This window comes from Nipponia nippon, unplaced genomic scaffold (assembly GCF_047370975.1).
Source record: "Nipponia nippon isolate SJK-2023a ecotype South Korea unplaced genomic scaffold, ASM4737097v1 scaffold_18, whole genome shotgun sequence".
NCBI classification, from domain to species: domain Eukaryota; kingdom Metazoa; phylum Chordata; class Aves; order Pelecaniformes; family Threskiornithidae; genus Nipponia; species Nipponia nippon.
The window spans coordinates 1861320-1887438 of NW_028262334.1; the positions used below are offsets into that span (position 1 = coordinate 1861320).

Sequence of the window (26119 nt, forward strand, 5' to 3'; positions counted from 1 at the left end):
GCCGTTCCCGGAGGCGGGAGAGCAGCGCGGCACCGCTGTTGGAGGCCGAGCAGAACATCGGAAGGGTTTGGTGGAGCACCCGGGCCGTGGCGGAAGTGACGGCGGAGGGGCGGAAGTTCCCCCCGCCCCGGCGCTCCCGCTCGCTCGGTCCGTGGGGCTGCGCCGCGCCGTTCATGGTGAGGCGGCGGGGGGGGCCGGGGGCCGGGGGGGCGTGGCGTGGCTGGGGGTGTGGGTGGGGCTGGTCGGCTGCGGTCGGAGTGCGCGGGTGGGGGTCCTTCGCCGGGGCGGGGGGCGCTGGCCTGAGGGGGGGGGTTGAGGTGAGGCGGGATTTGGGGTGAGGCGGGATTTGGGGATCCGGCCTCCAGGGTGGGGTGCACGGGGAGCGGGGGCGGTGCGGGGTTTGGGTGGTTTCAGTCCCCAGGGGCGGGGTGCTGGGAAAGGGGGGAGGGTTTGGGGTGTAGGGGTGGTCCAGCCCCCGAGGTTGGGGTGCTCAGAGAGCGGGGAGCAGGTACAGGGGTCCGGTTCCCAAAAGTTGGGGTGCCCACGGCCTGGTTTTCTTGTGTGCGGGGAGGGTCCGGTCGTGCCAGGCTGGCCCTTGGCCAGAGGCTGGCGGGGTTTGGGGCGGGCAGGCCTGGGGGGTCGGGGTGCAGCCCCGCGGCTCCGTGCCTCGCGGGTGGCAGGGTGCTGGGCTGCGGGCTGGCGCGCTGGGTCACGCTGCAGCGCAGGAGCCCGCTCTGGGACGCCGGGCACGGTTCCTGGCCGAGCGATGGGGGCGTTCAGCTGAGGAGGGAGCCTGAGCATGGGGCTGAGGCTGATGCCTTTGTGCTCCAGAGCGCCCTGGGCAGGCTCCGTGACAGAGGGAATGGCCCCCTGTGGCCATCTCTAGCCATCCCACTGCTTCACCTTGTGAAATGCAATCTGGACACGTAGCCACATTTCTGAGATTTGCCGTCTGATAGTTCTGCTTTTCATGACAGCAGAGCAAAAACCATTCAATACGGTAGTCAGCCAGCATCGTCTCAAAATTGTAGGACCTGGGTCTGTCTGAGATGGCGGGGCGTTAATCGTCCCATCCTTTCATGTTGTGGGGCAAAACAGTTAACTGCAGAGACACAGCTTGATTAAGGATTTATTGTTAGCGGCTCTTGGAGCATTTGTGGTGCTAAGCTAACGTGTTCCTGTTACAGCACGTGACCTCGTTAGCTGATTGGAGTCCACTTTGTCTGGGGACTGCGGGCAGAGATAGCGGGGGATGTTCGGCATCAGGTTCTGGTGTGCTGAGAAATGTGGGAGTGCAGGGAAGAGAGTGGGAAGCTTGTGTGTGCTCTCTGTAGAGCCACACATGCTTGAAGGACAAAAAGCCTCCAGAAAATCTGTGGATAGTCCGCATTTCAGCACATAGGAATCATCTGCTCAGGCTCCGTGTATTGGGAATTGCCCAGTTACATACCAGATTATTCATGAAGTAAGAGCTTAAGCTTTAGAAGTTGTGAAAGAACTGAACACAGTTTTGTGGGAAAGCACTGGCTTTCGCAGTGTAAAATGCTGCTCAGCTTTCACAGCGTTCTTTGCTGGCTGAGTTACGTTCTTTCGATGGTTTATGTCACTGTTAGAAAGAAGACAAAGTTAAACGTCTAAAACATTTGAGAACTTAGCAAAGAGGCAGAGAGGAGCCGAGGTTGAGAGTGCCCAGCACATCTATGACTACTTCTGATGATGATGGGTGTCAGGCAGTGGAACTGCAGGTCTGACTGGTAACTCCTTGCTTGCAGGAAGAGATGTCGGGAGAAAGTGTGGTGAGCTCAGCAGTGCCGGCGGCTGCGACTCGCACTACCTCCTTCAAAGGGACTAGTCCGAGCTCCAAGTATGTCAAGCTGAACATAGGCGGTGCCCTCTACTACACCACCATGCAGACCCTGACCAAGCAGGACACCATGCTCAAGGCCATGTTCAGTGGCCGAATGGAAGTCCTCACGGACAGCGAAGGTAAGGGGCTGCTCCCTGCGTCCCTCGCGCCGGCTTCCTTCCTCTTCAGGGGTTGGAGAACAGAGAACAGAGAGGAACATCTTAATCATAGGGCCAGATATTTCTACATTTTATTAGTGTTAAAACTTGTAGCTTATACAACTGAGAAAAGATGTGGAACAAAAGACACGTATGACTTGAATAGTTGTCTAAACAACAAAAGGACAGTAAGAAGTCCCAAGGCTCCTGTCAGGCCCAAATAGCACAGGCTGTCTTCTTCTTTTGAAATACTAACGCTAAAGCTCTTAGGCGTATAGAAAATGGTGGGGATAGTGATTAAGAAACTATGAGTCAGGACTTGCCTATTTACTTTGAAGCTCAGAAGGCAGTTCCCTCATCTTGTTTCCTTATCTCAAACACAAGTATAAAATTTGCTCTAAAGACTGGAGGGGGGTTGTGAAAATTTCATTTTAAAATGAAACTGTTTTCTTGTGAGAGTATTGACTGTTGCCTTCATTAAAACAAAACCAGTTGCAAAATTTTTAGAAAATTTGCTATAGTATTACTGACAATAAAAGGAGAGAGCTAGCAAATGGGTCTCTCCACGTTAAATGTGGAAAACGGAAAGAAGGAATGTGCAGTATGTCAAACTACGGTCTTCTAAAGGAGCAGTACTCAAATCCTTCACTTCCGTACCAGATACGTTGATTTTATCTTCTGCTGAAATTCTTTAAAACATTTATGTTTAAATTATTAATATAGCTAAAATGTGTTTGTGATAACTGCAACTGGTAGCATAGTTTTATATCAGCATTCTCATATTGTGGGAATGTCTCAGAGTTTAACTGGAAGCGCAGCTTTCTATTTGTGCGCTGACGTTTTGCCCATAACTATTTTTACAGACTTAGATACCTTGTCTTTAACAATAGCCAGTGCATCGCTCAGCCTAAAGGTTCAAAACACCTTTCTTGTGATTAGTTAATTATTTGAAAATTCTGTTTGAACTTGCCAAAAGCATAGAAAATGTAATATGTGGTTAGATGAATTGGGCTTAGTTTTGAGTGCTTTAGAATAGTCTATATTTAGAGGTCATGTAGAACAAGCGATGGATTTAGTAGGGATCTTGTGATAAGCTTTCTTGAGATAGGAGGAAGTGGATTTGGAGGAAAAAATTGTAAAAAAAATACAATGTAATTATCTGAATATTCCTGTTTTAGGTAGAAGTCCTTATATTTAAGCCAGGGAAAAAAAACCTGCATTGTTCTGGGTGTTATACCATGTCTTTTGCAAGTTTCAGCTGCTGTAAAGCAGTAACGTTGGTGCTGTGGTTTGTGGGCTCCAGATCAAAGGGTCGCTGGGCTACCTGTCACGGGTCTGTGCAGGTTGCATAAAAAAGCCAGCCTGTGGGTCAAATTGCAAAAAAAAACCCTGTCAAATGGGAATTGGCACCCTTACTGGGAAGACTGGAGGGGTGTTCTAGTGGAAAGGTTCATTGAAGACCTCTCCTCTTGCTGCTAAACTTCAGGCAACTCCAAAAGTATCCTCCCGTCCCTTCCTAAAGCTGCTCTGTGTTTCACAAAATTTGATAATTCAAGATTTCTTAAGTCCTTCAGTTTGGAAGTGGATGAGAAATTCCAAATTAATTTTGGAAGCCCACCCTGGTGTGGTCTCAGCACTTCCTCCGGGCGTCCTGGGCAGGTACCGCGGGAGGGCTGGTGCATGGCGTTCCCAAGGCTTGGAGGCCGTGTAAGTGCAGGTACTTCTTGCTGGAGAGCAACTGACGATATTACTGCTAATAGGAGGGTAACTGGAGTTTAATCTGCTAAAATATCACGCTTGAGACATAAAATGGCAAGTTCACTTTGCTGTGAATCCCAGAGTGTCTGTGTGGGATTGTTCCATTTAGCCAGTTTGTGTTTTAATAGGAATTTGATACTTCCTGTATGTTGTAACTGAGACACTCCCATTGCAGTAGTTCTTGCTTTATCTCCCCTTGCCTGGCGTGATGCTGGAAACTGGGACAATAGCATTATAGCTGTTAAGGGAAACTCTTTTTATCTGAAATTGTTCAAAATTCTGCTAATTGGTCACACCCAAAATCTGGCACAAAACAAAGTGTTTCTTAGGAAAAGAAGCCAAACTTGTGGAGAAGCTGGAAGGAGTAAAGTTTTTAAACCGTCCATGGAATGCGTCACCCGGGGTCCTCCTCTTTGTTTCGATGCATTTTTCTGACCCCAGCACCATCTCCCCAGCTCTTTCTCAAAGCTTAACAATTGCACCACGCTGCTAGTTGGGCCGTAGGAGAAAAGACTGGAGTTCTCTGGTGGTGGGTGGCAGATGATTATTTTTGGCTTAGAAATTGTTCATGAACTGTAGCAAATTGGCATATTTTGAAAATTTTATTTTTATGGTAATGAGCAGATAGAAGGATGTGAGTTTTCCAGGTGCACCCATCTGTTTCCAATTTTCTTCGGTGTCATTTCTTTCCTCACTCCCCACTGCTGTTAACCAGTTGATCGAGATGCATGTTTTTCGTTTGGCTGCTAGTAAGACTGTTGAGCATCAGCCAGGCTACTGTTTCATCTGTCAAGGCTTGGTCAGAAAATGTAGTCTGGTTTGGTCTGGGTGTTTGGATGCTGTGCCTGAGACTTCTTGTAAAACAAAAGATTAATTTCCTAAAAGTCTAATGTGTGTACATTTCATGGATTATGCATTCCTACCTCAGTAAATGGATCACAGGACGTTTTTGTAGCACTGCAATTAAAAAATGGCTTTAAATGACTATAGCTGAAACCCACTTCTTAGGCTCCACACAGCCGTGACTGAGTGGCAGCAGGGTCGTTTTCCTGTGAGTCATCTCGCTCTGGCTGTACCCTTGGCTGTTCGGTTAAAACAGAAGGTTTTTGAAAGCTGTTTGAGCAGTCATTTGTATTTTGCAATGCCGCTCGAAATATTTTCTCATCCCTCCTCCACATGAAAGTGAGCAATTCTGCTTTGGTTTCACCATCTGGAAACATAAAGTTGCATCAGATTTTTACAGCCTACAGAGGGAATCACAGCAGAGATAATAAAAGAATTTTGGGGATCACAATTCTGCTCTCAGCCTGCCGTTTACCTCCCTACGTGTTGGTGTCCTCTAGTAAACGCTGTCAACGGCTGCATTTGTGGAATATGGATGTCCTTGTTTATTATCGTGTCTTGTGCTCCCTCTTCTCTTTAAAATGGGAGATCTTGCTTTACATACCTCCGCATTGGCAGATGGGCTTTTTTCTGCTCTGGTTGGTTAGGTATACTGTATTCATTAGCCTCTATCAGTCTTTTGTTCTTTGATTTCTCTGTCTCTAGTTCTGCCTCCAGCTTTCTAGTTTGTTATTACAGTCTGTAAAATTACAATTGCGAGCATACATTATGTTTTATGTAGACAGCAGGGTAACGAGGGAGATGGAAAGCCTGTAGTAAACTGCTGGAGAGCGTCTCAGTTTTCCACAGAGCAGCATGAAAGGGCTGTGTTCGCTTTCCAAATTGAACCAAATGTTCGGACTTTACTAGTAATTCCATTCATGCAGAACATACAGGGTCTGCTTTAACCTACTTTCCTTATTTGTCCAAAATATGACTCTTTCCCCACAAGCGTTTCCTCACTGCATTCCTGAGCTGCAGCCCGTAAGAGTGGCCATCTGTTCATTTATGGAAACTCGAGCCTCAACATTGCCTAACAATTCTCAGGGTCCGGCCTGATTCAGGCAACAGACTGGCAACCAGAGGTGAAGCGCAGATCCTTTTATCGCCAGCTAACGGGAGAGCGTTTCAGTTGTAGCTGTTTTCTTTTCTTCACACCGTTGTCAGTACATAGCAGCACTGGTGAGCTCCAGGGCACAGGCTGTACGTTACATTCTGCTTACGCATGCTGTCACGTCATGTCTTTCAGCAGTTTAAGCCATTGTGCTAGTAACCACTTTGTTCTACCAAATTAATGCACTTTGGGAATATAGAGATTGGAACAACGTTTGCCGTGACACTGCCAAAGTCTGTGCTGCCTTTCTCTTGCCGACCTTTTTGCACATCTGCTGGAGATGGGGGATCGCAGTGGGTCCCCATGTTGTGTTCAGGTGCAACAGCCGTTAGACAGTCACGTCTGGCTGGCTCTAATAAGCTGTCTGTAAGAAGCAGCCATACGTATATGTAACAGGGCCCTCAGATAGAAGGCAAGAAAATAATAATGTGTCAGGGCTTCAGGAGCAGAGGAAGAACAGAGCTGGTTAGTTTGAGAATGAGAAGTATTTATTCTTCTGTTTCAGTTAATCATTTGTCAATAACCGGGGAACTATGAGAAACAAGTGAGCTTTCTACCTTACTCCCACATACTCTGCACTTGAAACGCAGAAGGAGATGATAAATTCCCTGTGCTTTCTGCTCCTCTGCTCGCCAGCTCAAGCAAGGAACTGGAGTTAGTCTCTCTTGGCAGGAACCTACTGGGTACAGCAGTCCCAGGCCAGTGTCAAGGTCTTTTGCCACATTTGCGTCTGCTTCTGCTGTACCGTGGTCGTCTTCTGTCCCTAGGCTGGATCCTGATCGACCGCTGTGGAAAACATTTTGGGACAATACTGAACTACCTGCGCGACGGGGCTGTGCCGCTCCCTGAGAGCCGCAGGGAGATAGAAGAGTTGTTGGCTGAAGCAAAGTACTACCTGGTCCAGGGGCTGGTGGACGAGTGCCAAGCAGCCTTGCAGGTAGGTTGTGGAGTTAAGGAGGAATCAGGTTGCTCTGGCTGCATTGAGGGGTCAAGAAGAGGAGGCTGCTCTGGGTGGGAAGCAGCACCTGGGCAGAGCAAGATTTTCTGCTGTTTTCCACTTGGTGCCTTTTTGAGGCTGGGATGAAATTGAAATACTTCATGTCATTGATCTTCTGGAGTCTGGTCACATCCAGAAAAACTCAGCGTGTAGTGCTACTCAGTTACAGTGAGGGATAAATAGTTGCTCAGTTTCCCTCTGCTGACTCCTGGCTCCTCTGCAGTGTTCTCTGCTGCCGTCAGGGTCTTACGTGGTGAAATGGTCTATTAGCAGCGCGAGCTCTGAGACAAAAGTTAATGCTTCCAGCATCAACCAGAATGGGGTAGGTCCTTTGGCCAGACCAGAGCAGCTGCTTGTAGCCACAGTAGCCACAGGCTGCTGGGAGTCCACTTTTGTTCTTTGTTTCCCTCTGAGGTGCTCATCTTAGGTTTGAAGCCACTGTTACTGGTGTCCTGTTTGAGTGAAGCCACATTCCAGATCCTGCCGTTTAAATAGGTACATAACATTCAGTCCCTGTGTTTGCAGAGCAGTGGAGAGCAGAAGTGAACACCTCAGGTCATCCCGGAGGGATGCTGCCCAGTAGCTGGAGTGCCAGCCTGGTTCAGAGCATGGACCAGAAGCGGCCACTCGGTGCGGTGTAGGGACAGGTTGCACGCTGAACTCTTCAGCACAGACTATGCAGGACCTTCCCAGTTAATATGAGTGTGCTTGAAGGCCTATTTACCTTCAGCTGCGGTTTGATTCTTGTTTCAGCAGAACAAAGATGCGTATGAACCGTTCTGCAAGGTACCAGTCATCACATCTTCCAAAGAAGAGCAAAAACTTATAGCCACTTCTAACAAGGTAAGAGAGGCCAGGCTGTGCCGTGGCTTGGGAGGGTGCTGGCCTGCTGCCCCGGGCTTGCGTGGGACCTTGAGCATGTATTCTTTAGAAAATGGTCTTTAGTTTTCAACTGTGGCCTTACCCTAAAATACATACAACTATTGAGCTGCAAAGCACTGAAAATCTACAGCAGACTAAACATTTCTTCTGAATTAAAAGTCAAATGTTGCTCAGGGTGGGCCTGGCCGTGTATTTCTCTGCGTCAGGTATTAAAATAGAGGGCGTAGGTAGTAGCAGCCTGATTGAGCAGATCCTCAGGGCTGTTAGATCTTCCTTTTATTTGTCCGCTCTGGTTCTTAACGACAGATGCTTTCTTTAGCTAAAGTGAATCCATGGCTCCTGTTTCTGGAAGCTTGCTCGCTGTGGCAGGTAGAGGGGAGGATGCTGACGATAATGATTAGCCTTGGCAAAGAGGCAGAGGGTGGGTGAGAGCAGATTATGATCCAGTCACAGAAGGGCTCAGAAGGGATTGCAGCCCCCTTGCCAACCCGTGCATGACAGTTTTGCAGTAACAACAACAACAAAATCCCACTGGGCTTGGGCCTGATGGTGTCATATCATATTGCAGCTTTTCTGCTGTAGGGTCTTGGGCTGAGCTGAGATTCCAGCTCTTACTGCACTTCCTGTAACTGATCCGTGGTTTGTTTTTTACAGCCAGCAGTGAAGTTGCTATATAACAGAAGCAACAACAAATATTCCTACACCAGGTAAATGACTTCAGCTGGGCTTCTTTCAAGTTTTTCATAGACTAAAATCTATGATAAGCGTTTGCTTTTTCTTCACTCAGAACCAGTGACAGATTGGTGCTGGCATGCACTCAATTTTTTTCCCAATTAATTTCAAACTTTAGTCAGAAGGGAGCCTACTGTCATCAATGGAAGGCTAAGTGTGTGCTGTTTCTGTGCCAGAGCAGTTCCTCCAGTACTTAGGTGCAGCTGACGAGACTCCTGGCCAACTGCTGGCCTGTGTTCCCCACGGGCTACAGCACATAGTTGAATACAGAAAGTCTTCCATGGTGCAGTGTTCTCAATAAGCGGTAAAATCATCAAGCCTGGGACCTTGTCCCCCTTCCCTTTTGTCTGTATGTGTTTCGTGACATAACACAGCTTCCATCCAGTTGGTGCTGAGCTTGAGTTTAGGAATGCTTTCATCTGGGTGACAGAATTTTGTACCCAAATGAAACGGCCTTGGACAGTATTGCTCACAGTACTGTTGATGTCGTATTAGTGCTGCTTCAGCAGCAGGTTTTCCTGCCTGCAGTAGTCAAATGATTTATCCACTGCAGTCCTGGATACCAACTGTAAACACTACGTTGGTAGAGACACAGTAAATCAAAGGAAGCTGGGCGTGTAAACGCTCACTGCCCAAACCCTGCTTCTCTTCTGTGTGCTGTCTTGATTCCCCTAACGTGACTGCTGCCTGCCTTCGTCTCTCACAGCAACTCCGATGACAACATGCTGAAGAACATCGAGCTATTCGATAAGCTGTCCTTGAGGTTTAATGGGAGAGTGCTCTTTATAAAAGATGTGATTGGAGATGAGATCTGCTGCTGGTCTTTTTACGGGCAGGGGCGGAAGATTGCCGAAGTCTGTTGCACTTCCATTGTTTATGCTACTGAGAAAAAACAGACAAAGGTACGAGTAAACCCCTGAATGCTTCCAGCCACGGGCTGAGCTGCTGTCAGACTGGCATCCTGACAGCTGTTCCATTTTGAACACTCCTTGCATTGTTTAGCATCTCTATAGAATAATCAATGCCAGTCAAAGTGGGAGCGGCACAGCGGAGCTCATCAGGGCAGGGGCTGCTTGGCTGTGGCACTTAACACAGGGCAATTGTGATAGTCCGTAATGCAAGTTCAGTTCTTTATCTTTAGACAAACTTGTGCATTTAACCAAGTTGGGTTTATATCTCTGCGTAAAGACGGATCCTGGTGAGCAATGGCATGCCTTCCCTGTGCCACCTTACCTTTCCCAGGAGAAATCTGTCTGAGGCTGCCCTGCAGGCAGGCCGGTTCTGAAAAAAAAAAAAACAACCCAACCTGGTTGTTGGGTCTCAAAAGCTGAAAGCAAATAATAGAACAGAAACGATTGCGCTAGAAGGGATTGCTGTGGCTAGAGTGAAATTAAGAAATTGTAAAACCAGAAAGGTATCAGGAATGAAAAATGGAGTAACCTGGCACCCGGAGTGACTGGCAATAGGTGAGACTGACCTTGTTTCTCTTGGGTGGGCAGGTGGAGTTCCCAGAAGCCCGCATTTATGAGGAAACACTGAACATTCTGCTGTACGAGTCCCAGGACGGGAGGGGACCCGACAACGCGCTCTTGGAAGCCACAGGAGGGGCAGCTGGCCGCTCCCATCACTTAGATGAAGACGAGGAACGAGAGCGCATTGAACGCGTGCGAAGAATTCATATTAAACGTCCGGATGACAGGGCCCATCTGCATCAGTGAGCCGAGCAACAGCCGCAGACTGCGCAGCTCTGCCTGGAAGGTGCTGCCCTTTGTCTGATCGATTATCTGCAGCAGAGGACCAGGCGGTTTAACTTCTGTTCAGCAAAGTCTGTAAATTACATTTTGTAACAAACTAGATTATTTGGGGTATTTAAATGCAGTAGTTCTAGGAGAAGAATAAATAAGGTTACTGGGCGTACGATAGATGCTGTAAGGACCTATTGAGCATCTGGAGAAATGCCCTGAATTTTTAGCACTCTTGTCTTTGCTCTTTTGTGGCTAGAGAGGAAGAGGGCTGGCTTCCTTTGGCTTTAGTAATTATCCTGCACTTTAAAAACAAAACAAAAAGCAAAGAAAAAAAGGTCAGTCAGCCATATACCTTCCCTCCAGGCACTCATTGACCCTGTCTCCTCCTAGGCACTCAGGCATGGGAGAAATGCAATGATCTGAACACACCAGGGCTCCTGCAGAGCTCCCTTTCTCTCAGGCCTGTAGGTGATGGGGTTGGTAGCTCAGGAGTGCCTCGGCGTGACTCCCAGAAGGACAAATGACACGTGCTGACTTGATTCCTGCAGTGCTGGCAGGCAGGGGGAGCTGCTTGGGCTCGGCTTGCCGGGGTCTGCCTGCACCTTTTCCCCCAAGGGTTCAGTGGAGCTTCTACAGCACTGAACTGTGGAGACCCACCCCTGCTTTATCCGTGCAGTTCAAGGGTGGAAGATGTTAAAATTCCTCCAAAAGGAAGATCAGGAGCAAATTGTATGCGATTGCTTTTCCTTAGGGTGGTGTTGCTACCAGTTAGCACTTAGAGTTTCTGCCTGATCCCAGGTCTCAGCCGGGGAGTTTATTTCCATCGGATCGCAGGTCAGTAAGCTGTGCTTTCTTTACTACAGGTAAAGCAGTAGTCGTCGCAGGTTCAAACCCTCCGTGCCAGCCCAGCGTAGGTAGGAGGCCAGCAGCCGTAGTTCAGGTCTGTAACTGATACAGGAGCATTGTCTTGCTTTGAGCGAGGGCAACACAAGTACCAGGGGGAAGAGGAGTAGGCAGTGGCCCAGAGGCCGTTATTCCTTGTTTGACTTTATCCTGAGCATATTCCAAGTCTTTTCAGAAATGGCAGCTGTGTGTGAAAGGACAGAGCTAAAATGTTGTGTAGAGAAGACCTAAGTAGTCTAGTTTTCTAAGAGTACTTTTCTATTATAAATGAATGTTATCTACCTCCTTGTCTTTTGTTGCCTGTTGTGGAGTCAAGTAACAATTACCGTGGAAGATTGTGTATTATTCAATAGGACTGGATGCTAAAGGACAATGAGCAGAGCCACAGCTGTAATGGTTAACGTAACACAGCCTGAGAGGGAGAGAAACCCGAGGTAGGAAGTCTTAAACGTGCGATCAGGCTGGCACCTTGGCAGACACCAGAGTACTTTGGCCTACTCTAGAGTTTTTTGACCCTTCATCTGGAATAGCTGTTGCTGGTCTTAATGGCCAGACATCTCACACTGAGCAGCAGCTCCATGTTCCTGTTCCTCATGGAGGTGGTTATTTGTTTTTGCCCAACTTCCTGCTGCAAGGATTCCCGCTCCTGGCTCAGGGCTGTTAACGGCGTGCTAACGTTTTAAAAACCAAAGGTGTTGTCAGCATCACCAGCTACGTTACTCCAATGCTTCTGTTTCAAATAGCAGTTACGTCCCAAACTCTGTCTAGCTTGTCTGTAGAGGCTGAAATAAAGCATTGTGTTTGCTCAGTGGTACAATTTTGGATCATCAAGTAAAGCTAAAAAGATTTCAAAGTTAGGCATAGGTCATCTTTCTAGGAACCAAAGACTTTTCTAAGTTACAGGCAGCTGGTGTCTGTAACATGTACCTGTCTCCTCTACTCTTTCTTCTTCAGCTACTGCTTTATCAGTTCCACTGTAGTTCAGCAGCTTCAGCTACATCCCGTCAGTTACAGGCTGCTATTTTAAGCTGTACTTACTTGTGTTTGCAACACACTTCGGGTTTGTAGAAGTCCATAGTGCAGATTGTTGTCGTGATGGATCCAGCACCTCTCCCTTCTTACCTTCCTTATGTGATAAGCTGGGGAGCGGGGACAGAAAGTCCTCTGAATTGCTCTGTTTCTCCAGCACTGTGTACTTTGACACTTCGGGCACGTTACTGGGCTGTTTATGGGTTTCTGAGCATCCATAACAGACCTACTGCCCTTGAAGGGGCCCAGACTCTGCACTGTGTAAAGCCGTTCAGCTCAATTCCCCCGTCTCCGCAGTCCCACTGCTCCTGCCAGCCAAAAGGAAACACCAGCCGATTACTGTAGAACATGCTGATAGTCCTGCAGCAAACCCTGCTTGCTTCATTAACGCTAGAGAGCTGGCTCTCTCCTGTAAGACAGGAGGGACAGGCCCTCTTCATCCTCAGCCGTGCTGAACTACCTGCTTTCCCCATACGGTGCCGGGGAGACTCCAGCAACCCAGCACCGGCTGCTCAAACAAAATCCAGTCACATCCTGTGGCGCAAGAGCAGGTTCAGCTCCAGGAGGTGACGTGTGTTGACACCAGTGCTAAGCACCTGACAGATCACATCTATGTGATTAACTTCTCTGTAAATAGATTCTTAACTGGCTTCAGGATTTCTTCTTTCAGGTTTTGCAAACTAAGTTCTTAAAAAACCCAGGGGATGGTTATTTTTAATCTTTGTACAGTGGTTTATATAGCTCTTGGTTTAGTAAGTCACTCCAGGAGAGTTTGAGTAAGTTTCAGTTTTGTTACTGCATTTATGGGCAGACTCTGCCTTAACACAGTCCTGACTTAACCCTCTGCGTGCTGTAGTTGTGTAGTAAAGATGTACTGCTGTCGTCCTTCACCTAGTGGCCACTTGTCCTTGGTCTGTGGAGAGAGACTTAGTTAATGCCTTTGCACAAATGCTCTCAGCTCTTGAGCCTTTTTACTGTAAATGGTTTTGCCTCTACAGCTTTCAGGTGAGGATGGGGTACAGGGCAGCTGGCCCGCTCCCAAGCAGCTCTTTAGATTATCTAGTGCTACCTCGTATTAACGGGGAGCACAGACCCGTCTGCTTCGATTCTCCAGCACCCCGCAACCGACACAAATAGTGACAGTACGGCAGAGCAGAGCTGACTAAAATCTTCCTTGTGGAAGTGATTTTGTCTATCAGCATAATGCCAAACAGCTGGGCTACAATCTGCAGCTTGTAACACAGTTAGGGCTGCATGGTAGAGGCAAGAGTGACCACCAGCTCCCTGGCAGGGTGTTTATTCCCCGTGTCAGTGTAGATGTAGCACCAAAGCAGCTGCTCCAGTATTCCCATAAGGCAGGTTTTGGATCCTGCTGCAGGCCATCACCTGGTTAGAGCCCTTGTAGAAGGCTCCAAGCTCCAGTCTTACTTTAGAGCAAAGGGTAGGCAGAACCTTCCAGTCTTAATGGAGTTGTCCCATTTCATGGACAATAGCAGCACATTCATCTGTTCTGTACAATCATTCCCTCCCACTTTATACTTAGGCACAAAAAAGCTTGAGCTGGATTCCAGTGTATGGTTGATGTTTGCAATATGTACTTTTTTTTTTTTAAATGTAACACAATAAATTCGAAGATATTTCATATTTACATGTGAGTTGCTTTATTGTTTGAAGCATGCTTCCCTCACGGTCCATGGAGCTGGAAGGAACTTTCAGGAAGAAATACCATACCATCCTTCCCCCAGGTTGTTCGTTTTACCTCCTGGCACCGCTCACGGCAGAGGCACCGGCCACCTGGCTCTCGGGACCCTGCAGACCCCAGGATTTAACGGCAGCAAGTCGAGGACCTGCAGGCTGCAGTTTCAGCCTAGCCAAAGCAAGCTGGAGCACTGGAGCAGGAGCTACGCGAGTTTGCCTCAACATGAGGCAGCAGAGTAAGCGCTATGAACGCAGCGAACGGCAGTACAGCTGCAGCTTCCAGGCAGGAGGGAGCAGAGGGAATTCCTGCCTTCCACCCTCTCCCCTCATACCTGCCCCACTACACCTCAGGGGAACAGTAGTGCCTACCACACTCTTGAGTGAGTCCAGCTCCATAGGTGGAGATGAAGGTTCTTCAGCAGCAGGGGACTGGTTTCTTCTGAACTGGATTGCACCAAGCCAGCACATCCCTCTAAGAGGGGGCATTTTGGTCATCGCTTATGGTTTTGCTTCCATTACACCATGCATAGCTGCTGCGCAGGGAGAACCAGGACAGGGTTATTCTAAAAGCAAAGATCTTCCTCCATGTCAGAGTAGACAAGAAAGCAGCTTGCTGAGACTTCCAGGTGAGCAGCTTCATATGCTGATGCACCAACTCAAAAATACCAGCACCAGCCCTACTGCTACATTTAGCCATCTCTACACATGCCGAAGCACGAGCTGCTGGTTTTAAAGGCTTTGCTAGTCTGCCCGAGACAAAAGGTGTTTTCAGACCAGAGTTAACTTCATTGATCTGCACTTGGTGCGGTTCTCCTGGCAGGTTGTGACTCAAGGTACAGCTAGAGAAACCTTTCTGCTTCTGTCTTAATCCTTCCTGCCTGGTCAGAGCTCTCGGCTCTTACTGGGTGCACAGAGACGGACATTTTACGTGTGGAACTGCAACTTTTGGGTTAAACCTTTCCCTGTGACAGTGTGTAATGAGCATCTATGCTCACTAGAATGTTACAGCAACATAATGGAATTTATTTAGCTCCAGTTGAACAGTTTTAAGCTATAAAAAGAGCCTAAAAGATGCAAGCAAACTCTCAAATCACAGCAGCCCTATGGCATCAAAGATTCCAGAGGAGATGCGAGTGCTGGTCTCATCCTGCAGGCTCCTTTCTGTTCCTAGCCAAGACAGTGACCAGGAACAGGAGCTGTTTCTCATCAAGACTTTGCCTGGGTTGACACCTGGGACGAGAAAAGGAAGGAGTCATTAAATTAAGTACAAATGTTATGTCCTTGAGGTGTCCTGTCTGTGGGGAAAAGAGGCAGTCTGTTTCTGTTTAGCAACTGGCATATCCAGACAACTCCCTTCGTCTCCGGCCTGCAAGGACAGCGACCCAGTGCCGTTACACCTCAGCGTGTAATGCTTCCTTGGAGCTGTCAGCTAATGGCACCAAACCCGCTAAGCTCACTGGTGAAGCAGCAAAGACCCACACCTTTCCTTGTTCCTCCAGCCACACTTGCCATTTACTGCCTTGCAGCTGTGAGCTGATGGAGGCAGGTTTAGCACACCTTCCTCCCTGACCAGAAGCAAGGACAGAAGCAGAGATCCCCCATTTTCCATAGCTACGTACAGAGCCAGAATTCGTTCTCCCTTTGGTAGCAGTGCTGCCAAGACTGCCACTGGGTCAGACAGATCCTTCCTTCTCAGATAACCTGCCTGGGTGACAAGAAATGCTTTCCCTCCATCCCCCAACCCATTTCAGAAATAATTTGGTTGAGGGAGGCAACAAGAGGTGGTAAACCTCTATCTACCTTCTTATGCAGGTAGATACTGACTGGGTAGTTGTGTCATGCACCTCTCTGCTCTGGGAGAGGAATCAAGTCCTCCAAAACTCATACAAAGGGCCCTTGCTAGAGCTTAGCTGTGCTCTCTGCAGGGGTTGAGCATCAAAGCAGAAAGCACGAGCCATATTCCCAGCGCTTAGATGAGGCCTTACCACTGTTAGTTGTCCATTTTTGGCTTTAAAGACCTGAGGCTCCTGCCCAACAGTAAACACCATTGTCCCTTCTTTCCCAGAGCCAATGCGAAACTGAAGACTGCAAATACAGACAGAATTACTCATTAGATGCTTTCCTCGCAATAGGCTTTACTCTAAGCCCCCTTTATTTCTGTTCCCTTGGCAAATCTCGTTAGATTAGAAGATCAGAGCCCTCCAGCTTAGGTAAATTTCCTAAACAATTGCATTATACCACACAACCCAGAAGGGTTTGATGAATGGAGCATGCCTGTCTGGTCTGGGCATTTGAATTTTCCTGGTGCAATTAAGCACTAGAAGATAAGCAGATCTGACCTGGAGAAAACCACTGAACACACGGAATCTAATTACAATTGAAACGCAAAGGCCAGAGAGAAAAGCTGGAGCAGAAGCACAGGTTTCATATGCCAGTTTCAATTCACGTAGAGATTTGAGAGACAGACTGCATCCACCTGCCATTAGCTTGGTGGCGTGACTGAGAAGGTTCCTGTGCTCAGCAATCACATTTCAGGGCCTTCTCAATCTTTTCGGGAGAGGAGCATTTATCCTGAAGTGACCCACAGGCTCAGCCCAGCAGGCTTTCCTCAGAGCTGGTGCTAATGAGATCCGTTGTGAAACCACTAAACCCACCGCCTCATGCCCAGGTCACATCAGCAGAAGCCTGAAAAAAGTGGTTTTCAATACAGTCACCTGTAAACAAGTTTGGGTTTTAAGCAGATGGATCATGGGCAGGTCTTAGAGCAGAGCAGCACACCTAGCAAGGTGCAACCACAGCCATCACGGAAGCAAGCCTTGTTAGCGTGGGAAATAGGCTGTAATGACTTTTTAATATATTTTCTTGTTCCTGTGCATCCCATCTTGTTTCCCCTGTGCCTATGAAAGGAAGCCATGAAAACAACTGTGCTACTGCACAGCAGACCTCTAATCAGTTCAGGGCACTGTCTGCTGGGGTGATGTTAATAGTTTTGACTTAAGTAGTCCAGGCCTTAAGTTTTTGAAGCAGGTTCTTCCATAAAATACAGCCTGCACAATACTACCCATTCAGCTTCCTTCCTTACCTTCCCTGCACAACTTTAACAAGGTTTTGCTTATTGGCCAGCATGCAGAGTTTAGTGATCGTCTCAAAGATATGCTCACACTGAAGTATCACATCTCCCTGGAAACAAAAAAAGAGGCAGAGAGTCATCTGGCATCACCCCAGCACGTAAGCCGCGCAGCGGTTGTGCATTCAGAGAAACTCCTTCCTAATGCCAGGGTAGGGACTGCGGTGCGGATGGGACCAGTAACTGCACAGCAGTTAAACAGTCAAGTACAAGTTTTGGTTGTTAAACATCCTTTCCAGGCACTATTTAGGATTTATAGCAACTTTGGCTCTAAAAAAAAAAAAAAGGAAAGTGAAAGCTTTCACGGTGAGACAGCAAGAATGTAAAGGTCTAGCTGATTACAGAATTAGTGAACATCAGTAACTGTGTAATCCCAGTATTTCATAGGAAAATATTAGAATTGTCAGCTACAAGACCTTACTTCTAACCACAAGCTCACAGCAGCTACGTTGCAATTTTCTACCTTCTGTTTGTTGTCCTCGGGAACATGGATGACTACAATCCCATCGCTCAGGTTACTGGTGGAAATGCCTTCAAAAAAAAAAAAAAATCAAAGAATTAGAGGAAAAACTACCAAAGACAGTTCCACACCACCATCATCTTCCCAGTTTTCAAAATACCTTCTGAAGACCACTTTGTCACCCACTTGTCCATAACACACTTCCAACAGTGGTTATTTAAACACAGTGCATTAGTTGTTTGCTCTGTACCTTTCCATGCTACCTTTGTTTTGGTAGGGGAGGAGGGAGAAAGTATATATTCTACCCCTGGACTGTAGTTGAGACAATGCCAGGATTAAAAAATACCTACAAAATGGGGTAGAAAAGGTTGGGGTTTTTTTTCTCCTTTCTCCCCTCTATTTTAACAGAAAGTGATGTTCTCCTGCATTTAAGTATTTCAAAGAACTGTGTCCTCTTATTCATAATTCATACCTCAAGGAACCGCACGCTGACACACAGACCCTTTATCCATCCCCCAGGAAAAAGCGTTCTCAGGTAGATCGTTGCTTTAAATATCTTTGAAAGACCAAGTTTCAGAAGTTCATCTTTCCGCCCCCAGGGTCACTGGCAGAAAGGGAAGCCCCACGCTGACCTCCACCATTACCTTTCAGAGTGGCGTAGTCTATTTTCTGCTTGATCTTCGCCATTTCCACCACATACGCCGAGGACTGGGTCAGAACAAGTAGCCGGTCTCGTGCTTTGAACCCGTTCCTGTCATATTTTATCACGGGGGTCACATACTGAAAACAACGAGTTGGTATCAGCATTTCTTGCTGCCACAGGGTCCTGCGCTGGAAGCAGTTCAGCAAGGAGCAGCACTGCACCACAGAGCTGCGGATCCCAGCTCACAACAGCTGCTGCCAACCTCTACTTATAATCATCTGGGTTTTTATACTTAGAAATTCAGATGGCAGAATCACGCATTGAGAAAAATGGTTTACCTGTGCCCTCTATGCCATAACCATGGGAAGTGCAGTGCACGCACCTGCACTTCTCCTGCCCATTACAGCCCAAATAGGGTTATTGATGCTTTTTAAGCTTTTATTAAAAGGAATCTTAAATAATTTTTGTCTAGGTGCATTTTGAGACCTGTCTCAAATTTAAAAGCAAGGAAATACTCGCTACACTGCTATTCAGCAGCCTGCCCTGCCACATAAGCATGGCTGCAGGACAGCCTCAGGCATGACGGATCGCCCAGTCTGTGTGACCGACCAGCTCCAGGACTCCAGTGAAGCTGGTTCGAGGGCTGCTGAGCTCCAGCTGTCCTTTCCTTACCTTGATCTTCTCACCGTGGATGAGCTGCAGTACTTTAGGGTTTATATCACTCTCTTCTGAGGAGCAAACCAGAAAGATAAACTGAGTGTAGGCGACAGACAGCCATCACTCCCACCAGCAAAAGACCAGAGAGCTGCATTAATTGTCTTCATCCCATCAGTCCTTGTCCCCTTGGTACACTCCCTTCTAAACTGTGGGTGTTCACTTCCAGCTACTCCTAAACCCATTTCAGTGATTCTTCCGGCCTGACAAGTAATTCACACTGGGAATACTGGCTGTTCTTGGGTCTGTTCTTGGTTCAGGCCCTGGCACAGAAGGACTTGTGCTGACTACCACCCAGAGCATTTTTCCTTCTGCACAGTGCTCCAGCTGAAGCTCTCTGGGAGCTTCCAACAATGACCCCAGCATCTCACCCACGCACCCCTGCTACCACACCCCACCCTATCTCCCAGATCCCTCGCCCTGCCATTGCACTACTAGGGCTTTCCTCGCATGCCTTTTATGTGCTTAACCCCAGCTGCATGGATTCCCAAGATTCACATCTCTCCTTCCCAGAAGCTCCAGTCCTTGGGAGCTGTGGGACTGGAACCCCACAGCTGGCAATGCTGCACTGCAACGTCCCCGCTCAGCCTCCCTGCTCCGTCCAGCACAGCGAGGGTGGGTCCTGATCCACCCCAGCCCATAAGGGAGGTTGCTTGGGTTTATGGCTCTCTATCCCAAGAGGGATTCCAGGTACTCCCAGTCTGAGAGCAAAGTCTGGCAGACTGATCGCCATGTTTAGTGTCACTGGACACGACAGGGCAAGGGAACTCAATGGTAGGGCCCAAACGCAGCAGGTGACGCTGCCTCTGTCAGATGGGAATTTCTCTTAGAAACCACGTCTGTTTTGTCAAACAGAATTTTCCTGAGCAAGGACCACGTGGCCGAGTCCTGCAGGGGTATGCCGTGTACTCACTCAGTCGGGTGTCCATGAAAGGCTGGTTTATGCTCTGCTGGTAGCCCTCCTTCTTCCCTCTGAAAACAGCACTTGCTACCACTTTTTGCTGTAACTGTTTTGAGAAGGAACAGCCTTCAACCTCTTAGAGTTTCTCCATTAACATCAGCAGTTATAATGTAGGCATCGTTACTACAAAACATCATCCTTTTACTCATGCAGTATCTACCTGACTCATGCTGCATTTCTTCCAACACCTTTAGGTTATTCCTGTATTACCCCAAATAAAGGAGTAGTACGGACTAAACAGTCCTACGGATCTTTTCTTATTTTTGGATCTTTTCTAATTATATGAAGTGCAGTTTTAATGCCATAAGATTAAGACCTATGTGTCTGTAGAACTGCACTGTACATTGCAAGTGCCACCGAAACAAACACCTGACTCCACGCTCAGGAATGTTTGCTCAGCAAAGGAGCAGTGGTGTGTCAGAAGGTGCAGCCTGCGTTTCAGACAGTTCACAGAAAGCAGATATCACATGTGCACAGTGTGTTTTAACTCACGCATTTTCATTCCACATATTAGTTACCTGCACTTTCCTCTCGGCAGTAACACCTTGGCAGTATTTCCTTACTAGGTTCCTAATGCAGATTTTCTGTAGCATCTCAGATGTCTACATTAAAAGAAAAAAAATAGCGAAGTTGTGCAAGCAACTCCTGCTGTAGTCCTAACAAATACTTGCCTGGTGCAAGCTGTTTTTAACATCTAATCACAACTCATTGGAGGTCCTCCAGCCCAGAGCCCCACGTACCAAAGAGCTTTGCTACCAGAGAAGGGTTAATGCCCAGCAGCAGCCGAAGGACACAGAACACCAAGCAGCTGAGTTATTACTAGAGTTACTAAAAGCAGCAAACCACATCCGTCACCGCCAGACGAGACTGTGGCACTGCACACGTAGCGTACCATTAGCATTGCTCTTCACCTTACCTTTTGCCTGAGCTTTTAATTTACCGGGCCCACCTCATCCACCGAGCACTGCCCACAGCCAGCGTGGGAGTCATCTGCTCTGGTCCTGAGCCAGGCAACGGGCAGGACCAAAGGGGCCATAACAAGTGGCAGCAGCTGTTTCTAAATGAGAGTTCTGCTGGAAGCAATTAGAGTTTGTCCAATTTGTGCACTGAGGCTACCTGTCCTGCCAAAGCCCAAACTAGATGAAAGGCTACAAGTCTATCTGTGCTGCAAGCTTAAAACATCATGGGATCAATTTTGTCTTTAATAGGGTCCATGACCCCACTTTTTTGTCAGTGCATCTTCCTTTCTATTGCTTAAAACAAAAGCACCAAGCTCCCTCCTTTCCCTTGGAAACTTAAACAACAGCACCATTCCTCCCACTCCCATCCTCCCCCAAATACAGAGGATCTCAGGGTCTTCCAAAGGCTCTGCCATCACGCCTGAACAGAGGACAAGCCAGCAGGAGACAGCTGCTTTTTTCCTACATGAAGCGTGCCACAAGCAACCCCAGAACAGAAGCCATCTTCACCTCTCCCGAAGCCTGCAGCAACCCTCACCTCTTCCAGGATGGAAGGAGGTTGGAGCCAGCTCTTGTCCAAGACGTTTTTTGGAACGTGGTCTCTGAGCTTCATCAAGTAGTTGTACTGCACAAGCTGCACAAATTCAGTGTTCTCTGGGCAAAGGGGTTTCTTCCGATTGATGAAGCCATTTATGAATCTACAGAAAATATCCGAACCAGAACTTACATGTTACCTTCAGAAACCAATGGAAATGAAAGGCAAGTCACAGAAGGCACACAACAGGCTAACGGATCATTGATGTTAACTCGGGTACATTGTCACCTGTGTCACAGCAAGGGAAATCTTAAGCTTTATAATATTCCAAACCTTAACATTTTTTTTCCAAGTTCTGTTGACCAAAATACAGTGCTTTGGAGTTAGAAAGGAAGATCAGCTCTACAGCACTCTTCAGGAGCTGGGTTTAAGGGAGTGGAGAGGGAGGACCCTACATAAGAGAATGGACAGGCACACAAAGTATTGGTTTGGAGATCCTCTGCACCAATATAAACTAGCAGTGCAACAGAAATTTGCATAAGTCAGAGAATTCATGAAGAGGTGACAGGCATTTCTGATCAACCCCATCTGGCAACTGTCCTCCTAACTACCATGATAGCTTAGAAATGGGTGCAAAGGAGATGGTTTTGACTCACTCTACTGTCAGTACTCTGGACTCATCGTCCAGACACCATCACCAGGCTGCAACCCACAGCCCTCCCCATGATCACCACGCAGTGATAGTTACTTCCTGATTATCTGAACCGCCCACGTCCTCTTCTTGGCCTCCTTCCGTGCCAGCGCTCCTCGCCAACAAGCCTCCAGCTTGATAGCTGCAAGAATTAACCAGGTCCTTGTATTAGTACGAGAGGTCCTGTGCCACACTATCGTTTAAATTCACATAGCAGAAGCTATAACTGTCTCTTTTGCAGCTCTTCCCATCAGCTGATGTTTAGAGTAAGACGTTTCAAACTTTTCCTTCTCCATAACAACTGATCCGGCACTACCTGAACTGTAGAGCCCAACATCAAGGCGGCGGTGTACTGTACACAGCAAGCAGCTCATCTCAGAAAGCTGGCCTTTGAGTCTGCAGCATTATTTATCAGCCTGTCCATTGTGATAAGAGGGTTTCTCTCCCTAGCAGTTAACGAGCAATTCCCTCGGTACCCCAGAACGTCCCCGCATGCACAGCAGAGGGTGCTGCCGCCGCACAGAGCTGCTCGCACAGCTGATGCCTGCGTGAGGCCAAGAGCAGCACATGATGTGAGGAGCTGAACAGAACTGAAGGGACCTCTGAATACTCTTCATACAGCTGTCACCTGCATCTGACCCCAAGACCCACAGCCCCGCAGGGGAGCCATGAGTGCTATCTGCAGCAACATAGATTTGTGACCTCCCAAAGCTACAACTCCTACTGGAAAGCATAGCCCTAAGAAGAGAATCCTCGATTCTAGAGCCCATACCTGCTTCTCTCTTCTTCTTGTACTCTCTCTTTCCAAGGCATCCTTTATATTTGGCCTGTAGTCTTGAAACTGGAAAAAAAAAAAAAAAAAAAAAAAGCAGAGACATTACTCGTTATCTACAGGATCGCAGCATTCAGGAGCTGTGCTCCCAGCAATCAGACACCACTTGCCAAGGCACAGGAGGGTCTGCACAATCACCAAGGAACAAAGGTGCCAAGACACCAACAGGACCAAAAGTAGCCTGCGTAGGTAAACGTGCCTTTAGCAGCCTCATGCGTTTATGCATTTCAAGCAGGCACAAACAAGTAACACTAGGATGAGACAGGCGGTATCCCAATCCCAGGGGAAGGTACTTAGTGCATCTAGACATGGACCAACAGTTACTAGTAGGACCGAGGAGCTCTAAAGGAGATATGTATCTGGAACTCAAGTAATATAGCTAGTGATTTCTCCCCACCCTGGAAAAAGATTACTAAGTTTTCCTTGGACTCTCCAGAGTTCTGCAGAGCAGGGGTCTCAGCTCTCACCACGGTGTATCTGCTGCATGAACCTGGAGCCCAGAAACACAGTTCACCCAGGCTCTGCTTCTTAATCTATATATAGATAAAAGGAACTGGAACCATACCTAACAGGTGCTTTCTGAATTCAAATGCATCTTCAGTAGCAAACAGAGTCTTTGGGAATCGAATGAATATTTTGGTTCTGAAAAAGAGACCATGAACAGCTTATTCACAGTGAGCCATCATTTCAGCTGCCCTAACCAGGCTCAGAGTCCTCAACCAGCTGTAATAATGACAAGTTACACCTCCTTCCATAACCACTCTTCATTTGTCTAGCTGGCACACCCTGAAAGGATGCAAAGGACTTGGCAACGGGTGGCAGGGAGAGGGAAGGAAGCAAAACACCAGTTACTGCACAAGGTCCCAGGTGCCCTGGAAGGTACAGTGTGGGGACCTCGGCCTTTACATGACTTGTAATTAGAATCATAGAATCGTTAAGGTTGGAAAAGACCCTTAAGATCATTGAGTCCAACCATTAACCCAGCACTGCCAAGTCCACCACTAAACCATGTCCCTAAGCACCACATCTACCCATCTTTTAAATACCTCCAGGGATGGGGACTCAACCACTTCCCTAGGCAGCCTGTGCCAGTGCCTGACTACCCTTTCAGTGAAGAAGTTTTTCCTAATATCCAACCTAAACTTCCCCTGGTGCAGTTTGAGGCCGTTTCCTCTCATCCTATCGCTTGTTACTTGGGAGAAGAGACCGACCCCCACCTCACTACAGCCTCCTTTCAGGTAGTTGTAGAGAGCAATAAGGTCTCCCCTCAGCCTCCTCTTCTCCAGGCTAAACAACCCCAGCTCCCTCAGCCGCTCCTCATAAGACTTGTGCTCCAGACCCTTCCCCAGCTTCATTGCCCTGCTCTGGACACGCTCCAGCACCTCGATGTCCTTGGAGTGAGGGGCCCAAAACAGAACACAGCACTCGAGGTGCAACCTCACCAGTGTTGAGTACAGGCACACTATCACCTCCCTGGTCCTGCTGGCCACACTATTCCTGATACAAGCCAGGATGCCATTGGCCCTCTTGGCCACCTGAGCACACAGTGTCGATGCTGGGATCCCTGCAAGTTTCCCCAGGAGCTGTGGAGCTCAGGATAAGCAGCTGAAACCCAGTGAAAACAGGTTTCCTTGTCTAGCTACTATCCTAGACATTAATTCATGGATTCCGATAGCCACAGGTTGAAGGTGACATTGGAGAACCCCGCCTTGCCCCATACCTTGTCTTTAGCAGGGAGGACAAGGTTGTAGTTCAGGAGTGGCTGCAAAAGGCAGTTAAAAAAGAACCCAAGCCTAAGACAGGCAAGTTGCCTCTGGCTGCCAAAGCATGCAGGGAGACCTGGAGCTGAAGCAAGGCAGCCTGTCTCCCCTAACCCAGAGACAGAAGAAACTCAGCTGGATTCAAGCTTCCATGGAAACAGGAAGGTAAAATAAAGAGGAAATTTACGCATCTGGGCTTTTATCTGTCTCCTTGCTCCTATGCATTGTATACCTTTGCAGTGAGGTTACTTTGGACTGTTTTAAAGAAGCCACTAATCAGAAGCCGTCAGGTTTGCAGACCCAGGCAGGTCCACCCTGTTCACATGGTCAAGCAAGAGCCAAGCTAAAGGGATCTGTTCACACCACTACATCTTGCTGCTCTCCAGGAAGGGCCATATGGTGACTTGCAGTCAGACAGGACAGAGGATCAAATATGCCAAGCACCATGCAACCAAGCAGCAGAGACTACAGCCAGAGAAAGGAAATTTACCTTCCTAATTTGTATTCCTCAGGCTTGTAACCAATATGCTTGATGAGCCTCTCCACACCCTCAGCTGCTGGCCCATGCCAATGTGGCCAGGTAGCTGGACAGAGTGATTTATACCTGAAACACCAGCAAGACATCAACACAAATGACTTGATGTTTGAGGAACCCCTTCCTGAAACTCTCCCCCCCCCAAACTCCTACTTTATTCAAGGCAGAAGATGCCAAAGCAGATCAGAATGGATACAGACAGAAGACACATACAAAGGTTGTCTTCGATGCAGAAGAGCGTCTGCGGACACCCTCCACATCTCTTATCACTGGGACTTGACATTTAAACAAACCTTGCTCTGAAGCCCTCATGGGAGGGCAGGTTTACCTGGCTAGAGGGCAAAACAGTTCCACTTACCTTTGCAAGAACAGGTCATACTTCCGTCGATATGCAAAGCCGGCTCGTCTCACCCGCAAGTGTTCCATCAGGCCCAGGTATTTCACCTGATGTCTGATCAGATAATCATCAAACTTCCCTGTAGTAAGAACACACATTCACAGGTAAATATATATTATATGTACCTAGCTGAAGTCTCCCTTACTTCATTCCTTTATCTCAACTGTGTCTTCAACCCAATGCCTTACCAGGCTCCTTGTTCTCATTCGGTTTAATGCATCGGACATAAGAAGGCTCCTTGGACATCAGGATTTCTATAAGACTTGTCAGACTGTTTTTGAACTGGGTTGCAACCTAAGATGACATTGAAAGAACTTTTTTAGCTTTGGAACTCACTGCAGTAATTGAAATCCACTCATCACCTGCACCCATCTCAAAACTGTAAGTGAAAGGCTGACGTATGCATTAGTACCACAAAGCTTTTGAAGCATAGTCACTCATAAGTTACCTGGACAGAGTGCTTAGCTGGAATATTTGAACCCCTGCCATGCAGCTGGACACGCAAGGCAGCCCTTCAGAAACTAAATACTGTTGGATGCTAGGCACAGGGCTTGTTTTAGAAGGATGCATTAATAACAATATTAAGGTATGTCACTTTGCTAGCTGCTGTCTCAGCAACACCATTGTTCAACTACCAGAAAGCTAGCAGGGGTGTAACACCAGCAAAAATATCCACTGAATTCAGGACTAAGGACAGGATCAGTGGTTAAATCAAGACTTGGGAAGTTGAGTTTATATTCAAAGTTAAGACTAAAGATGAA

At 47.7% G+C, this 26119-nt stretch overlaps 2 protein-coding genes across 10 annotated transcripts in view; one reads left to right on the plus strand and one right to left on the minus strand.

Moving 5' to 3' along the window:
* Positions 1 to 74: 74 nt before the first annotated feature.
* On the plus strand, positions 75 to 13693 carry KCTD10 (potassium channel tetramerization domain containing 10). 3 transcript variants are annotated; one of them, XM_087754839.1, is made up of 7 exons: positions 75 to 176; positions 1773 to 1986; positions 6526 to 6695; positions 7509 to 7598; positions 8292 to 8344; positions 9076 to 9271; positions 9869 to 13693. In XM_087754839.1, the coding sequence occupies exons 1-7, from the start codon at positions 174 to 176 to the stop codon at positions 10085 to 10087; spliced, it is 945 nt and encodes a 314-aa protein (XP_087610965.1). In that variant the 5' UTR covers positions 75 to 173; the 3' UTR covers positions 10088 to 13693. The 3 variants fall into 3 exon arrangements, with proteins under 3 accessions (XP_087610965.1, XP_087610966.1, XP_087610967.1); XM_087754840.1 differs by having other exon boundaries at positions 7512 to 7598; XM_087754841.1 differs by lacking the exon at positions 75 to 176 and adding an exon at positions 248 to 265.
* The window catches only part of MYO1H (myosin IH), a 36272-nt gene continuing 23836 nt past the window's right edge, over positions 13684 to 26119 (minus strand). For 6 of the 7 annotated variants that reach the window (XM_087754835.1, XM_087754834.1, XM_087754832.1 and 3 more), the window contains exons 18-32: positions 25547 to 25652; positions 25320 to 25437; positions 24917 to 25030; positions 23232 to 23308; positions 22607 to 22675; positions 21892 to 21976; positions 21147 to 21306; positions 20168 to 20251; positions 19602 to 19695; positions 18647 to 18702; positions 17976 to 18111; positions 17335 to 17402; positions 16827 to 16924; positions 15730 to 15829; positions 13684 to 14974 (exon numbers count right to left, since the gene is read on the minus strand). In XM_087754835.1, coding sequence (XP_087610961.1) covers positions 14951 to 14974; positions 15730 to 15829; positions 16827 to 16924; positions 17335 to 17402; positions 17976 to 18111; positions 18647 to 18702; positions 19602 to 19695; positions 20168 to 20251; positions 21147 to 21306; positions 21892 to 21976; positions 22607 to 22675; positions 23232 to 23308; positions 24917 to 25030; positions 25320 to 25437; positions 25547 to 25652 — 1389 coding nt within the window. In that variant the 3' untranslated portion in view covers positions 13684 to 14950. The remainder of the gene's footprint in view (positions 14975 to 15729; positions 15830 to 16826; positions 16925 to 17334; positions 17403 to 17975; positions 18112 to 18646; positions 18703 to 19601; positions 19696 to 20167; positions 20252 to 21146; positions 21307 to 21891; positions 21977 to 22606; positions 22676 to 23231; positions 23309 to 24916; positions 25031 to 25319; positions 25438 to 25546; positions 25653 to 26119) is intronic. The other variant, XM_087754833.1, reaches the window with a different exon arrangement.